This window comes from Oncorhynchus tshawytscha, linkage group LG20, assembly GCF_018296145.1.
Source record: "Oncorhynchus tshawytscha isolate Ot180627B linkage group LG20, Otsh_v2.0, whole genome shotgun sequence".
NCBI classification, from domain to species: domain Eukaryota; kingdom Metazoa; phylum Chordata; class Actinopteri; order Salmoniformes; family Salmonidae; genus Oncorhynchus; species Oncorhynchus tshawytscha.
Window position 1 is genome coordinate 28,059,271 of NC_056448.1, and position 15,507 is coordinate 28,074,777.

Consider the following 15,507-nt stretch of genomic DNA (forward strand, 5'->3'; position numbering starts at 1 on the left):
ACAATTCCTTACATGTAATTCTGGTAAAAACATTCCCTGTCTTAGGTCAGTTAGGATCACCACTTTATTTTAAGAATGTGAAATGTCAGAATAATAGTAGAAAGAATGATTTATTTCAGCTTTTATTTCTTTCATCACATTCCCAGTGGGTCAGAAGTTTACATACACTCAATTGGTATTTGGTAGCATTGCCTATCACAGGAACATATTGACGTACTACACCCCTTCCACTAGAAACCCCTGGTTAAAATGTGTATGTGTGTGTTTGTATACAACAATACTGGACTTGCGTTTCATCTTTGTTTTGTAAAGTGTTTCATCAGTCATGTCCAGTACAGTATAACATATCCTTAGAGATAACGTATCCTTAGAGATAACGTATCCTATCTCTATTGGATAGAAAGGGCTGAGTCAGCGTACAGGCCAGGCTGTTCTCCCAGCTAGTGGTCTCACACCGCTGGGTACTGGAGGGGATATCATCAATCTTTTATTTGCTCGATCACTATCTCAACTCCTCTACTTTGTGTCGACCAAAAATAAGTGTTGATGGTACAATAGATTTTTCTTTACTGTATTTATTCTTATTTTCCTCTCCTCTTCTCCCTCTCTCCCCCTCCCTCTCCTCTCTCCACCTCCTTCTCCTCTCCTCTTCTCCCTCTCTCTCCTCTCCTCTCCTCTCTCCTCTCCTCCCCCTCTCCTCTCCTCTCCTCTTCTCCCCCTCTCCTCTCCTCTTCTCCCCCTCTCCTCTCTCCTCTCCTCGCCTCTCCTCTTCTCCCCCTATCCTCTCTCCCTCTCCTCTCCTTCTCCTCTCCTCTCCTCTCCCTCTCCTCTCCTCTCTCTCTCCCCCCCTCTCCTCTCTCTCCTCTCCCCTCTCCTCCTCTTCTCCTCTTCTCCCCTCCTCTCTCTCTCCTCTCTCCTCTTCTCCCCCTCTCCTCTCCTCTCCTCCCTCTCCTCTCCTCTTCTCCCCCTCTCCCCTCTTCTCCTCTCTCCTCTCTCTCTCCTCCTCTCCTCTCCTCCTCCTCTCCTCTCCTCTCCCTCTCCTCTCTCCTCTCCCCCTCTCTCCCTCCTCTCCTCTCCCCCCCTCTCCTCTCCTCTTCCCCCCTCTTCTCCCCCTCTCCTCTCCTCTTCTCCCCCTCTCCTCTCCTCTCTCTCTCCCCTCTCTCTCTCCTCTTCTCCCCCTCTCCTCTTCTCCCCCTCTCTCCTCTCTCCTCTCCCCCTCCTCTCTCCTCTTCTCCCCCTCTCCTCTCCTCTCCCCCTCTCCCCCTCTCCTCTCTCCTCCCCTCTCCTCTCCTCTCCTCTCCCCCTCTCTCCTCTCTCCTCTCCTCTCTCCCCCTCTCTCCTCTCTCTCCCTCTTCTCCCCCTCTCCTCCTCTCTCCTCGCCTCTCCTCTCCTCTTCTCCCCCTCTCCCTCCTCTCCTCTCCTCTCCTCTCCTTGCCTCTCTCTCCTCCCCTCCCTCTTCTCTCCCTCTCCCTCCTCTCCTCCTCCTCCTCTTCTCTCCTCCTCTCTCTTCTCCCCCTCTCTCCTCTCCTCTTCTCCCCCTCTCCTCTCCCTCTTCTCCCCCTCTCCTCTCTCTCTTCTCCCCCTCTCCTCTCCTCTCTCTCCCTCCTCTCCTCTCATCTCTCTCCTCCCTCCCCCTCCTCTCTCTCCTCTCCTCTCCTCTCCCCCTCTCCTCTCCTCTCCTCCCCCTCTCTCCCTCTCTCCTCTCCTCCCCTCTCCTCTCCTCTCCTCTCTCTCTCCTCTCCTCTCCTCTCCTCTCCTCTCCTCTCCTCTCCTCCTCTCCTCTCCTCTCCTCTCTCCTTCTCCCCCTCTCCTCTCCCCTCTCCTCTCCTCTTCTCCTCCTCTCCTCTCCTCTTCTCCCCTCTCCTCCTCTCTCCTCTCCTCTCCTCGCCTCTCCTCTCCTCTCCTCTTCTCCTCTCCTCTCTCCTCTTCTCCCCTCTCTCCTCTCCTCTCCTCTCCTCTCTCCTCTCCTCTCCCCTCTCCTCTCTCTCTTCTCCTCCTCTCCTCTCCTCTTCTCCCCCTCTCCTCTCTCCTCGCCTCGCATCTCCTCTCCCTCTCCTTGCCTCTCCTCTCTCCTCTTCTCCCCCTCTCCTCTCCTCTTCTCTCCCCTCTCCTCTCCTCTCCTCTCCTCTCTCCTCTCCTCTCCTCTTCTCTCCCTCTCTCCTCTCCTCCTCTCCTCTCCTCTCCTCACCTCTCCTCTCCTTGCCTCTCCTCTCTCCTCTTCTCCCCCTCTCCTCTCCTCTCCTCTCCTCTCCTCTCTCCTCTCCTCTCCTCTCCTCTCCTCTCCTCTCCTCTCCCTCTCCTCTCCTCTCCTCTCCTCTCCTCTCCTCTCCTCTCCTCCTCTCCTCTCTCTCCTCTCTCCTCTCTAGGTTCATCAGTATGAAGTTGAAGTCCGTCACCTTTATAGACTCTACGTTTCAGAACTGTTACTTTGACGACGTGTCAACAGTGGGCTCATTATTCAAAAACTGCACCTTCGTAGAAGCCTTCTTTTATAACACAGGTGAGTCCACACACACTCACACACACATGCATGTATGCGCCAGGGTTTCCATTAGCCGGTAATGGCTTTTGTCATAGCCGCTAAAATTGAAGCCGGCCAATTGTCTGGGAGAAGAAGAAAAAATCCCATTGTGAATAATGATTTTTAGCCTGTTCTTTGATGGAAATACATTTGACTGGTCACGCTTATCGGTCTATTGGTTAATTTGCATAATTTAGTGTAATTAAATTGGCGCGTTTACAGTATATTTGTTATGCATCTTTTTTATCACACTCGTACAGCATACAGATACAGAGCCTTTCAGTGGAAAATCTGTCAGACACTGCTAGAGCTGCTGCTACAGCATCTTGTGGTGCTTTCAAGACATCTTGGAACTCTGAAAAATACGATGTGAAATCATGACGTCAGAGATCTTCAGGTCGGAAAGTCGGAACTTTAGGAAGAGGCCCAAGTTCCTGAGTTAGAATTTTTTTCCAGTTGTCTTGAACCCACTGTCAGAAGTCTGAGATTTCCGAGTTCCCAGTTGGCAGGCTTCATCAGCGCATCACACCACTTTGGCAGTATGCATTTTGAAAACATATACATGTTTTGAAACCTGAACGTTTTAATAGATATTATGAGGCATGACTTAACTTGCTTAACTAGCCTATTAGATCTCCTCTCTTTCTAAACAGATATTTTCATCTCTTGTCACGTCAAACCGCTCGCAACGGCAGTGTGCTTTTGACTGTATTTTCCCGATAATTGCATTATGGAAAGAACATTTGCGTGTAGTCTACTGCCTTGTTCGCATTGCTGCGCTTATAATGTGAAGAAATCATATTTTAAACTGAAGCTTCTGATCTGTTGCTTTTTAACATATTTGTTTATGTATCCTAGGCCTACTGCTTGTTTGAATTTGGGATCTATTGTCCCACAACTGTCTGTTTGGAATATGACATGTCTTTCTCAAAGAACTGACCAATAGACTAGGTAGCCTAAACTTTTCTAATATAGTAGATTGACATTGGCAAGGGATTTTGCTGTTCCTTACTTGTCTTGTTGGCCGAGGAAAGGTAAATGTGGACAGTTATTTTAACATGTTCAAAGTGCACATCAGAATTGGGTAAGAATGACCGCACATTGTTGCATCCTTGACATGCCTGTTCTGTTAAGATAAATTACCATAGATTTCTGTCATTCTGAGCGCTGTGGGTGTACGCCCTAATCAGGTTACGCACTCAATGCATATGGGTCTGCAAATTTATCAAGTGTCCCTTAAATTACAATGTTGCCTTTCAAATGTCTGGCTCCACATTTTCCTAACAGAAACCCTGGTATGCACGCGTGCTCGCATACACACACACTTGGTTGTTTACTGGAAATGTTACTCATTCTATTAATTCTGAGCACATCTCTTCCTCACAGCAACCATGTTATAGATGAGGTGTCCCCCTGCCTCTCACAAAACCCTTCAGACATAACTCTCTTACTCTCCTCTCTCTTCTTTTTCCTCTCTCTCTCTCCCTCTATCTCTCTGCTCTCTCTATGTGTTCTCTCTGTCTCCCTCTCTGCTCCCCCTTGCCCTCTCTCTCTCTCTCTCTCTGCTCTCTCTCTGCTCTCTCTCTCTGTTCTCTCTCGCTCTTCTCTGTCTCTCTCACTGCTCTCTCTCTCTGTTCTCTCTCTGTCTCCCTCTCTCCTGTCCCTCTCCTTCTCTCTCTCCTCTCCCTCCCTCTCCCCCTCTCTCTCCTCTCCCCCCTCTCTCCCCTCTCTCTCCCTCTCCCTCCCTCTCCCCCTCTCTCCCTGTCCCCTCTCCCTCCTCTCCCTCCCTCTCCCCCTCTCTCCTGTCCCTCTCCCTCCTCTCCCTCCCTCTCCCCCTCTCTCCTCTCCCTCCCTCTCTCCCTCTCTCTCCTGTACCTCTCTCTCTCTCTCTCTCCTCTTGTCGCTCTCTCCCCCCTAGCTTTTCGTTACACCAGTGAATTACAGCTCAACCTCTCTTCCCCTGCAGAAATGGCCTCTATGTTCCTTGTTCACTGTGGTTGACAAAGAAACCGAGCCGTGTGTACGTCCATACGTATCACCTATAATAGCATTGCAATGATCGTTGCACACTCCTGCAGCAGATCAATTTTATCTGATAGAAGATTAGGATGGAAATACGGTGCTCTAAAGTGAGGTGGAGGGAAGGAAAGATATATTTTCTATTTTGGCTTGACATTACACAGACCAATGCACGCTGTAATATCATCTCAATGTACACTTGAACACAGTTCTTGGCTAATGTTATCTTTCAATACTGTTTATGACATCTGTTATATTATTGTTACGGCTGTGTTATGTAGCCCTTATGAAGGAGGGTTCATGTGGAGTACAATCTAATTATAAGAGGAGCTGACTAATAGTTGAACCAGGAAAGGCAGGGTCTCTGAGGGAGTAGTGAATTAGGGGGACCGCTAACGGCCACGGTGTGCTTCAGCTGACTCAGACCACGAGGGGTCACAGGTTTAGAAACGGTTCCATCTCAGTATTTAGGAAACAGCTGAACATGAAAACAATCTGGGCGTGTGAGCTTGGTGGCAAAGTCTCATGGGAGACGTAGTCTCATTGCCTCAAGCATCGACACAGAGAGGAAGGGGGTGAGGGAGGGTGGAAGGGAGGTATAGAGAGAGAGAGAGCGAGAGAGGTATGAAAAGGTCATAGTGTTTGCTGCCTTTGCTCTTTCTCTGTGATGTCGTGTATTAATAGCATTTCCATCAGGGGAGAGTTACGTAGTTATCCCTAAAAGACCTGGGATGTTTTGCAGACGGACCATATTTGCAGACGGACCATATTTCTGACCCCCCGGCCCTGTTCTACCTTCCCTTCATCAAGAGAAGAGACACTCACAAGAGGCAGGCTGAGACCATGTCTGAACGATAGGGGACAAACATGAGTTAATAAAGAGAGTTAAAGGCCCATGGAAGCAGCATTAGATAATAAGTATAAACCCAGCACAGTGTCCATTCAGAAAGTTCACCTGCCAGACAAACAGAACATAAAGGAGTCAAAATAGTACACTTGTCTGATTCTCTATTTCTCTCTTTGTCTTTCTCCAGATATTGACGATTCTAAGCTGGTGGGGTCGAGGGTGATCAACAGTTCCTTCCACCACAACAAGACGGGCTGTCAGATGACCTTTGATGATGACTACAGTGCCTACTGGGTCTACTTTGTCAACTTCGTGGGGACACTCGCCGTGTTGCCCGGCAACATAGTCTCCGCCCTTCTCATGGACAAGATAGGGCGCCTGAGCATGCTGGGTAAGTTTTTTAAATTCTACTTCATACAGTATGTATTTGATATTCAGAAAAATGTTCAATTGTGTGACTGTCCCCCCTGGGGTTTTACATATCGGTACCTATGAAATTAAATAAAAAATGTATCACCAAAAAGAAAATGTGTTTGTAATCTGTTATCATGTCTTATGTTGTGATATGATGTGTAATAGCATGTTTTCTCCTCCAGGGGGCTCCATGGTGCTGTCAGGCATCAGTTGTTTCTTCCTTTGGTTTGGGACAAGTGAGTCTATGATGATCTTCATGCTGTGTCTCTATAACGGCCTCAGTATATCAGCCTGGAACTCCCTGGATGTTGTTACTGCTGAGCTCTACCCGACTGACAGGAGGTGGGTGCAACACGCAGGCAGGCAGGCACGACACACACACACACACACACACACACACACACACACACCCTCCATCCTTGACTCTCTCCTCTGCCATCCTTTTCTTCTCCAGGGGTACAGGTTTTGGATTCTGTAATGCCATGTGTAAGCTGGCAGCGGTGTTGGGGAACCTGATCTTCGGCTCTCTGGTTGGCATCACAAAGACCATCCCCATCCTGCTGGCGTCGGCTGTACTAGTGGGAGGAGGCCTGGTGGGACTACGACTGCCTGACACACGCGGCCACGTCTTGATGTAGAACTACACTACCCAGCAGTCTTCACTCATGTACCCATTAGGCTTTAGTTGAACACTTTAAGACAGTGGTCTGTAGGACTTATAGCGTGTTCAAGTAAAGGGCTACATGTTGAAGTGCAAGTGCTAAAGTGCAATTAGTCCAACATTTTAAATTGTATTCGGAATAAAAGAGCCCTTGGCCATATTTATTTTAACCTTAGGTACTCTGTACCTGCGACCAGAGGGGTGGAGCTGGAATTCGGGGTGGAGTGCGTGGGAAGAGTTGAACCCTATTTTATTCACCTTCTGGAGGGCTCTGCCCAGGTAGAGAGATGCTGTTTCTGCCCCAAGACCGGACTATCTTGCCTAACCTATTTTTCAACCTTGTCATTCCCAAACCAGCTGTTTGTTTTAGGATTATTTCTTGTTGAATATCCAGGCATTTCGTTTGGGAAGTTGATCAAAATTCAGCTCTGTTTAAGCAGAAAGCAGGAGGGTTTTAACTTGATGAGATATGAAAAAGCCATTCTAAACCTAGCCTAAGTTGAATCAAAGGTACCTATTGCTGCTGTCCTCAGTGCCACGGGTCTGACATGAATACAAGTTAGGTGATAAGATACGTTCTTTAGTCAGCCTGGGTACCATAGTTACTATACGTTACAACATAATCATTCTCTAAGGGCAGAATCCTAACTAGAGAAGCGTCCATTTAGGTTTCAGGCTTAAGCTCTTGTGAGCACTTGACTCTGTTGGCATGTTAAGGGACATTTAACCTATTTCACTGAAAGCTAAATGTATAGTTTGGAGTGAACTATGCCTTTAACATATTCATGACTTTGCAGTATCATAATGGCATCATTGCAGTACGTGCTTTTGCATTTGACCAGGTATGGATCATTTGTGTAAATGTACAGTGTGTGTGTGTGTGTATGTATGATATTGTGTGTGCGTGTATAATATATTGTATATATTCAAACGTTGTTCATTTCCCAACCATGGGTTGGGGTCGATGCTAATGAGTTGACTTGACTCACTGAAGTGTCTTGACTGGTTTCAAATCAAATCAAACTTTATTTGGCACATGCGGCGAATACAAGTGTAGACCTTACCGTGAAATGCTTACTTACAAGCCCCTAACCAACAGTGCAGTTCAAGAAGAGTTCATGGTTAATGGTGTGTTAATGAGTTTGTCTTTCAGCTTGTCCAACTGCATCACTTGCAGCCATCCATCCCTCATCACGTCACACTCTGTATGAAACAAACTCTTTAACTACACTTCTGTTAAAATAGGAAACTTTGCATGTGTGTTTACTAAAGTCTTTCTGTTGTGTGTTCTGCTTTTGTGTCTCTGCTACAGGGATGTAGTTGTAGAAAAACATGAAGGTGGCTAAACGCTGTAGCTGGTTGAGATAACAGAGAGAGTAACATAAACACTACAGGTAACAATGCTAAGTTGGTGTAACAGCCAGGTGTGTTAACACGTTTCATTTAATAAACCAGTGGTGTAGTCCTTGTTTAGGTGTGCTTCTGCTCCACTACATCCCTGCTGCAGCCATTTTAATCTGGATCAAAGGTGACTGTGTCATTCTGGTGAGTTCCTTGTTCTGTGGGCAGGTGTCCATCCGTTCTTCTGGGTAATTTTGACGGGGCATGCAGTGGTGAAATGACTGTTCTGTACGGAGCTTACAGACATGCTATAGACCAGGACTATTCAACTCCAGCCCCTCCAGGTCCCTCCACAGTACTGCTGGTTTCCTCTTCTCCCCTTCTGTCCCTCTTCTCACTGATCAATATATCAAAGTATAGTGCTTTTTACAAAAACATTTTTCACAAAGTGCTTAACCGTAACCTGGTCTAGACACAGAAATAACATGCATGTCATTGATTGGCCAGATAATCCACTGACCAGGTCTGAATCAGTCCCTGATTAGAGGGGAAGGATGAAAACCAGCAGTTCTGTAGTTAGTAAATCTTGAGGCCCAGGTTTGAATAGCCCTGCTGTAGACAATACATGGAGGTGTGTGTTAAACCATTTGTCAAATACCTGTCCTTGGTCTGATTTACTTTGACTAGGGAAGGTTAACAGGTGCAATGTAAACTATGTCATGACTGTCTTGATCAGGTCAGGTTACAGGAGACCACAACCCTACAGATTATCTCTCAACCCCAACAGAGGAGGGGAGAGCTAGGGGTCTGAAAATGTGGAGGGTTTTATGGCCCCTCACGGCCCTGGTAAATCTCAGGCCATAGACAAATTCCTATGTCCGATTACTATTGAGAACCAGCCTCAGAACATTAAACATGAACTAAAGGGACTTTGGAACAATGGTTTTCGTCAGCCACAATGGTGGTCATGACAAAAGATGGAATATGAAAATGTATGTCATTTATGTTCTGTTATTAAAGGTTAATAGATGACGTTATTACAAAAACATTGTAATGTGAAGGGTTTCCCTAGTATATGTTTGATGTTTATACATTGTACGTTGTATGAAAAATATCCAAATCAAAGAGAATGTTTTGGGGAAGATGAAATGGTAAGTTAGTTGTCTAAAATTGGATTTGAGTAAAACCTAGCCCTTGCCTCATTAACTTGGTACGCCCAGAGAATTGCCCTAAAGGCGGCTACGCCCACTTCTGACCCAAGGTTATAAAACCTGTGAGTATAGAATTTACAGCAGGACTACGTGACCCCAGCTGCAGCGAGTTCTAAAAAGTCAACGAACCCAGAACGCAATGCAAGTTTGAAGACAAAGAAATCATTTTCTACCCAAACTACGGATGAGTAGCTGTGTCTAAGCGGGTGAATTCAAGTCGAACCACCTAGCCTCCATCTCCCATAGAATCGTGGTAACTGAAGGGTTTCATTCCTATGCTGTGAGCTCTGAGCTACAGAGCTGTCTGTCCTCAGAAGACCCCTTCCAGAGAAAAGGATGAGGGAACAGACTCCTAAGCCAAAAAGGACACTGACACCGGGAGGACGAGCAGGGAGGTGCGCAGGAGAAGTGCTTCATCGAACAGCGGAACGGTCCACGCAGAGAATCCTCAGAGATCATCCCCACATAATAACATCATTATATTCTGACCCATAAGAGCGGCAGTTTGGGGCAAGGCTAGGGTTAGAATAGCATAGCTGACAAATTCACCCAAATGTATATTTCTATATTTGTACTTTCTTTTTTCTCTCTCTTTTGAAATCCCCATTTTGGGTAACACGCGTCATAGTGTGTTGGCCCATTATACTAAGTTCTAATCAATAGCCTATAATGTGTTTTGTCTATGTGTATCTTCTATCATCATTTTAGCTTTTTAGTAAATAAAAATAAACTAAAACTAAGATTGGTGTGGTACGAATTCATTGGTGGGACCCGGGTCCGTGCAGATTCACGGACTATACGACGTTCAGAACGAGACTGTCAGAGGCAACTGGTTAATTAGCGGCTGTTGTAAAATCGATATTCTGATATTCTTTGAGTTAATTTGGGAAATAGAAACTCAATAAAAACTAGTTTTCCCATGGTGCCCCAGGTTAATGAGTTAATGATTGCTTGATTCAGTTAATCACGTAATTAGAAACTTGTAATCATTCGACGAATAACAGTCGCCACATTAACCTCTCTAAGCACCGAACCCGTTAGCGGGATTACATTCGACAACATACGGTGATCGCTACATAAATAGTCATATTAAACATTCATGAAAATACGAGTGTCTCACATGTATCGAAAGCCTAGAATCTTGCTAATCCAACTGCGTTGTCAGATTTAAAAAAGGATTTACTGCGAAAGAATACGATGTGATTATCTGAGGATAGAGCCCCATAAAAAAACTATTTCAACCAGCACAGGCGTAACAAAATCACAAACCTCATTAAAATAAATTGTTTACCTTTGACAGTCTTCCTCTGTTTGCAATCCCAATGCTCATTGTTACACAATGAATGGTCTTTTGTTTGATAAAATCCGTTTTTATAGCCTAACACAAAACATTTTGTGAACTGCTTGTGTCGTGAATTCCGTCTCATTCCATTTTCGACGACATCATTGTGCACCAATGATTTGACAGCTGTTTCGTTGATTGACTGTATTTTAACCCAATGACCACTGATCGTCTTGAAATCTAGCTGGGTAGATAGCCAATGAGCTGAGGTAAACGGCAATATGTAATGTTTATGTGTTGGAAGACCAACCCATGTAGTACACTCCGGCATAAAGAGAGTCATTCGCTGTTGAAGTTTCATACTGGAAGGAGCAATGCATATTACGCACAGCGTTGTTTCGCATATTCAGCTGTTTATATATCAATCAGTATGGCGACTAAATCAGGGAAAGCTAAATCTAAGTCTAGCTATACAGATGCACACACAATTTTAGAAGAAATCGGGAAAGTGAGACAGATTGTTGGGAGGACGATTCATTTAGCGATTCCCAAATGGATGAATATGTTTTGAACGGAGAGGACATCGTTTTGGACTGGTAAGTTCTTTTCATGCTAATGCCCTTGTTTGAAATTAATAATATAAAATATTATTTATGATTTTTTTTTACATTTAGTAGCAATATATAAAAATGTAATGTAATGAAATGTGAGATGCGTGTGTCTGCCGCCCCACCCCAACCCACATGAAATAGCCTATTAGAGGCTGTTGAGGGGAGGGCAGGCCCACAACAATGGTCAAAGTGAAATGGAGACAGTAGATACAGCTGGTCTGTTGTAATATAATAAAGACAGTAGATCTAGCTGGTCTGTCATAATATAATAGAGACAGTAGATCTAGCTGAAATGTCATAATATAAAAGAGACAGTAGATCTAGCAGTTCTATACTAATATATTCAACCTTATGTTCCCTGTAGTCTATATATATCTGTTTATTATACCTGTTGATACAGGGCTCATATGTGAAACTATTCTAACTGAACATTTTCTTTCACAGTGACACTGACTCCGAATGGGAGCCCCCAGTGCCAGGGTGTCCATCCCCCACTGAAGCTGGTTCATCCAGCTCCTGCTACAAGTGGTGTTCATCCAAATGTATTTCTGCAGGCATGGATGTGCCTCAGGGCCAAAAGGGCACAGCATGGAGGCGTCACTGTGTTCTTTGCAAAATTAAGTCCCCCATCACCTGCACCACATGCTTGGTGACCCTCTGCTTTACAGCAGAAAGAGACTGCTATGGCACCTGGCATCAGCAGCACAATATTGTGTAGAGCTTTGGCAAAGTGGGTGGGGTTATATCCTTCCTGTTTGGCCCTGTCCGGGGGTCTCATCGGATGGGGCCACAGTGTCTCCTGACCCCTCCTGTCTCAGCCTCCAGTATTTATGTTGCAGTAGTTTGTGTCGGGGGGCTAGGGTCAGTTTGTTATATCTGGAGTACTTCTTCTGTCTTATCCGGTGTCCTGTGTGAATTTAAGTATGCTCTCTAATTCTCTCTTTCTCTCTCTCTGAGGACCTGAGCCCTAGGACCATGCAAGTCCACCTGGCCTTGCTGCTGTTCCAGTTTCAACTGTTCTGCCTGTCGCTATGCAACCCTAAACTGTTCATATTTACTGTCCTGCTGTCCTGTTGCATCCTCTACAACTACTGTGATTATTATTATTTGACCCTGCTGGTCATCCATGACCGTTTGAAAATCTCGGCCATGTTCTGTTATAATCTCCACCCAGCACAGCCAGAAGAGGACTGGCCACCCCTCATAGCCTGGTTCCTCTCTAGGTTTCTTCCTAGATTTTGGCCTTTCTAGGGAGTTTTTCCTAGCCACCTTGCTTCTACACCTGCATTGCTTGCTGTTTTGGGTTTTAGGCTGGGTTTCTGTTCAGCACTTTAAGATATTAGCTGATGTACGAAGGGCTTTATAAATACATTTGATTTGATAGAGGACTGAGGGTCTTCCAAATATTGAAAGTGTGTAAATAGTTACCCATGTAATTTTGTAAATGTATACATTTTTTTCTTCATATTTGTTTTTTTTGGGGGGGGGGTGTGTTAGAATACCATTTTGGTATTTTGCATATAGTTATTTGTTTCAAAATGTATACCTTCACCAATTTGGCCACATGGGTACATTTGGGCTACTTGTGTGGGACACCTGGGTGACTTCATGATAAATGTCATGTAGCACACTCATTTTGGAAGTTATCATTCTGAAACTTTGCACAAGTACTGTTGCCCTCTTATGTGTTTCACTGAAATTGTCCCCATCATCCTATCTGAATGTTTGTTTTATCTTGTTCATTTTAAAGATGATGATATAAAAATAAAAAACATATGTTTTTTTTCATTGTATTATCTAAACCAGATCTATTGCGTTATAATATTGCGTAAACTAATACAAAGTCACGACAACTATATAGAGGTAGGTTCCACTGGGATCTACACGTAATGTATTCAATAAAGAGTTACATTCTCTAACAACCATGGTACTTTGATTACAGACTTTACAATTGGTGTCATTTATCAAGATGGCCAGAAGATGGAACTGTTCATTCAGTGTGTGGGCGTGCATGTTGGCAAGCGTGTTCAGGTGATGAGCAAACTTGAGACCTGAGGAGTTGCTTTGGCTAAGTGGGCTAATGCGCTCTTCTGTTGCGCAGGAGGCCCTGCTTTTGAACCCCCTCGCTCACAATCTAATCACTATAACTACTGAGCTTTAATAGGATCATAAATCAAAATCTAATGAAAATTGTATTGCTCGTGTACATGTATTTTGCAGGTATGGCTAGGAACATAAGCATTTCGCTCCGACAGTGCAGTAATACCGAACAATACACACAGATCCCCAAAAAATGTAAGAAAGGAAATATAGAAATATTATAAGAGTTATGTCAGAGTCTGGAATGTAATATGTAGGTATATGAGGGTGTGTGTCTAGACATTATGGGTATTATCTGAATAAAAAGCTTTGACTAGAATATAGTATATACATACAGTATGAAGTGGGTAAAACAGTATGTAAACATTAATAAAGTGATCCGTGTTCAATGACTATATACTGTTGTCATGATGTTAGCACCTTCTGTCAATTGGCTAGCAGAGATGTGAATAACCCCCTCTCCTGTTGGGAGGGGGGGGGGCAGTTTTACAACTTAACCCCCATATCATAAATTCCGTAAAGAGACTCTCCCTGGCCATGTAGTATGGAGAGAGTTTCACAGTAGAGCAAAGGAACTTCTACTACATCACAGAATTTGAGAACTGAACCATATCCATATTTTGGAGAATGTGTAAACGGTCGGTGGAGAAGCCAGCTACGACCCGGTCCATTTTGTTTCATGATCGTGGCCTCATGAAAGACATTACAGCCACATTACCCTAACTCTGTTTATACAGGTGCCTCCGTTATGAGGTTTGCATCATATTCTTGTATAAAATGAATGAGTAAAGATGAAACTATTTGTGAAATGATGTAATGTGATGTTAATGTGAGAGAATTGTATTCCCTTTAAAGTTTAACTAAGTCATTGGCCTGCCCCCGTGAGCACAGACATGATCTGGAGTCATGGAATAGCCCTTTCCTATTGTTACGAATAAAAGCCCACACAGACACAATGTAGTTATAACAACCCTCTATTCTGTTGCATAAAATAACCATTTGATGCAAATACTATATGTTAACATAATCTTCACAGTTTCCACCCAATTGGCGACTGATTTTTATCTGAATATTCCAAAATCTGCACCAGAGATGTTGCCATCAAATTTACTTGTTGCAAATAAAAGGATGTGCGCGATGACGTGGAGCACATAAACATTTATTTTGTAGTTAAATTCCCATGTACTGAATAAAAAATAGAAGTTAAATGGTTTTCCATCTTATTTTCAACTGTACTGATTGTTTTGTCACAAAAAATGTTGCATCAAATAGTAAATGTGACCACTCTGGTATTGGCATGTGTGCTCTTGTCACACCCTGATCTGTTTCACCTGTCCTCTTTATTTTCTCCACCTTGGCTGATCCCATGATGTCATCCAAAAAGGCACTGAGTTTGAAGGTAGGTCTTGAAACACCAGAGACCAGTGCTGTTGCCATGCCAATCAGTTGGTTCAGGTTTACAGAGTATTTACCTACAGTTGAAGTCGTAAGATTACATACACTTAGGTTGGAGTCATTAAAACTTGTTTTTCAACCACTCCACAAATTTCTTAAACTATAGTTTTGGCAAGTCGGTTAGGACGTCTACTTTGTGCACGTACAAGTAATTTTTCCAACAATTGTTTAGACAGATTATTTCACGTATAATTCACTGTATCGCAATTCCAGTGGGTCAGAAGTTTACATACACTAAGTTGACTGTGTCTTTCAACAGCTTGGAAAATTCCAGAAAAATGATGTCATGGCTTTAGAATCTTCTGATAGGCTAATTGACATCATTTGAGTCAATCGGAGGTGTACCTGTGGATGTATTTCAAGGCCTACCTTCAAACTCAGTGCTTTTTTGCATGACATCATGGGAAAATCAAAAGAAATCAGCCAAGACCTAAGAAAAACAATTGTAGACCTCCACAAGTCTGGTTCATCCTTGGGAGAAATTTCCAAATGCCTGAAGGTACCACATTCATCTGTACAAACAATAGTACGCATGTCACGGGTGTCGTTGGAAGTCGACCAAAGCGGCTCTCTAATTGGTGCAACCAATTACCTTCATAAGTCACATAATTAGTTAAATAAAGTCCAACAGTGTGCAATCTAAGTGTCACATGATCTGTCACATGATCTCAGTATATATACACCTGTTCTGAAAGGCCCCAGAGTCTACAACATCACTAAGCAAGGGGCACCACCAAGCAAGCTGTCACGGCTGTTGAAAGGAGAGGACCAAGGTGCAGCGTGGAGAGCTTACATTTTCTTCTATTAATCAAAATGACACCAAACAAATACAAATAAAACTACAAAAATAAACCGTGAAGTTCAAAGGCTATGTGCCCTAAACAAAGTCAACTTCCCACAAAGACAGGTGGGAAAAGGGCTACCTAAGTATGGTTCTCAATCAGAGATGACAGATAGCTGTCCCTGATTGAGAACCCTACCTGGCCAAAACATAGAAAAAATACAAATGATAGAACATAGAATACCTCAAATCACACCCTGACCA

The 15,507-nt window shown here is 44.0% G+C and overlaps 1 protein-coding gene across 1 annotated transcript in view; it reads left to right on the top strand.

Annotated features, from left to right (window-relative positions):
* Window positions 1–8,811, top strand: part of LOC112220296 (synaptic vesicle glycoprotein 2C-like) — a gene marked incomplete in the record, with an annotated part of 55,085 nt that extends 46,274 nt beyond the window's left edge. The window contains 4 exon segments of the mRNA XM_042302443.1: window positions 2,367–2,500; window positions 5,575–5,778; window positions 5,984–6,143; window positions 6,256–8,811. Of these exon segments, the coding sequence (XP_042158377.1) occupies window positions 2,367–2,500; window positions 5,575–5,778; window positions 5,984–6,143; window positions 6,256–6,439 (682 nt within the window).
* Between the last annotated feature and the right edge of the window lie 6,696 nt (window positions 8,812–15,507).